This window comes from Camelina sativa, unplaced genomic scaffold (genome assembly GCF_000633955.1).
Source record: "Camelina sativa cultivar DH55 unplaced genomic scaffold, Cs unpScaffold00990, whole genome shotgun sequence".
Classification (NCBI taxonomy): Eukaryota; Viridiplantae; Streptophyta; class Magnoliopsida; order Brassicales; family Brassicaceae; genus Camelina; species Camelina sativa.
The window spans coordinates 6,976-8,214 of NW_010922115.1; the positions used below are offsets into that span (position 1 = coordinate 6,976).

Below are 1,239 nucleotides of genomic sequence, written 5' to 3' on the forward strand. Positions count from 1 at the left end.
AGAAGCTTACATTTTGTGCTCAAGTTCTTAGAGTCCTGCTGCTTGAAATAGAAACTACGATGATCTAGTGACTTGTGGTGATTCTTAGCATATACTTCAGCCCAAACTTTCTGGAAATCAGAGTGGCACCTTGCCCATTCTTCTTGCTTCTGCTTCAAGCGCGTCAGTATCACCGGTAAAGCACTATGCATGTTCTTCTTCAAAAGATCCATGACATCAAGCCCATTATCACCGTATAACCGCTCAATGCATCTTAAGTTCATAGCTATTAGATACAATCACATAGAGTGTTATAGCACAAATGAATGAAGAACAGACAATCTATAGCCAAACTAGATTTGTTCCAAACTAACAACTTACCTGATAAGTGTTTCTCGATACATATAGTAGTGTCTACTGAGATAGTGTTGTTGTTCATCTTTTCCAGAAGGATTTCCACGTGTTTGATTGCTGAACTTACAGATCCTAGTAACATGTCCATTTCATACCTGAACACGCATTAGGAATGTTAAACTGAGGGATTCTACCAAGAACAAAGAATCACCATTTCTACATGAAAGGTTCCAGGCAAACTATATGAAAGGAGAGAAGTCCCTCCCACATAAAAGATAAACTTAAGCATGCCAAAGTAATAGGAGAAAATCTATTTGGTCATAAAACGAGGATATATGAGCCTACTATACTGTATATAAAAGGTGGATAACGAGATTTTTCATCAAACTACCAGATCATACCTATCATCCTCACACCGAAATAAGCTTTCTTCATACTGGTTTTTGCGCATATGACTGAATGAGTAATCTTCACTCCCGGAGGTGACAGATACCAGGTGGTCATTGAGTGTCTTTTTACCAAGTGTATTTCTGTAGCTTGGAATCTCAACTGCATACTGCATGGGAAAAGACCAACCATATGATTATAAGAGAACAAAATGATACAGTAAATTAAAGTGTAATAGAACAATATTGTTTAAGGAAAAACCCACATCCTTTGGTAGGAGCCGATAACTTGGCGTACACTGAGTGCATTCAGAGAGATCAAGTTCATTTATAGGTGTTCCCACATACGGGGTGGTGGGTCTGTGATTTCCGATATCTTTACTGCCAGATGCTGCACTTTTTTCAGTTCTATCTGCTGTATCTGTTTCAGTATCTTCTCTATTTTCATCATCTTGAAAATCTCCTGGACGACCTTCTTTAACAAGGGAGTCTGCAAAAATTAACTACATCATTACCAGAT

At 38.2% G+C, this 1,239-nt stretch overlaps 1 protein-coding gene across 1 annotated transcript in view; it reads right to left on the reverse strand.

Annotated features, from left to right (window-relative positions):
• Nucleotides 1–1,204, reverse strand: part of LOC104774014 (paired amphipathic helix protein Sin3-like 6) — a 5,165-nt gene extending 3,961 nt beyond the window's left edge. Inside the window, exons 1-4 of the mRNA XM_010498681.1 lie at nucleotides 986–1,204; nucleotides 735–889; nucleotides 361–488; nucleotides 11–265 (exon numbers count right to left, since the gene is read on the reverse strand). Of these exons, the coding sequence (XP_010496983.1) occupies nucleotides 11–265; nucleotides 361–488; nucleotides 735–784 (433 nt within the window). The 5' untranslated portion in view covers nucleotides 785–889; nucleotides 986–1,204. The remainder of the gene's footprint in view (nucleotides 1–10; nucleotides 266–360; nucleotides 489–734; nucleotides 890–985) is intronic.
• Between the last annotated feature and the right edge of the window lie 35 nt (nucleotides 1,205–1,239).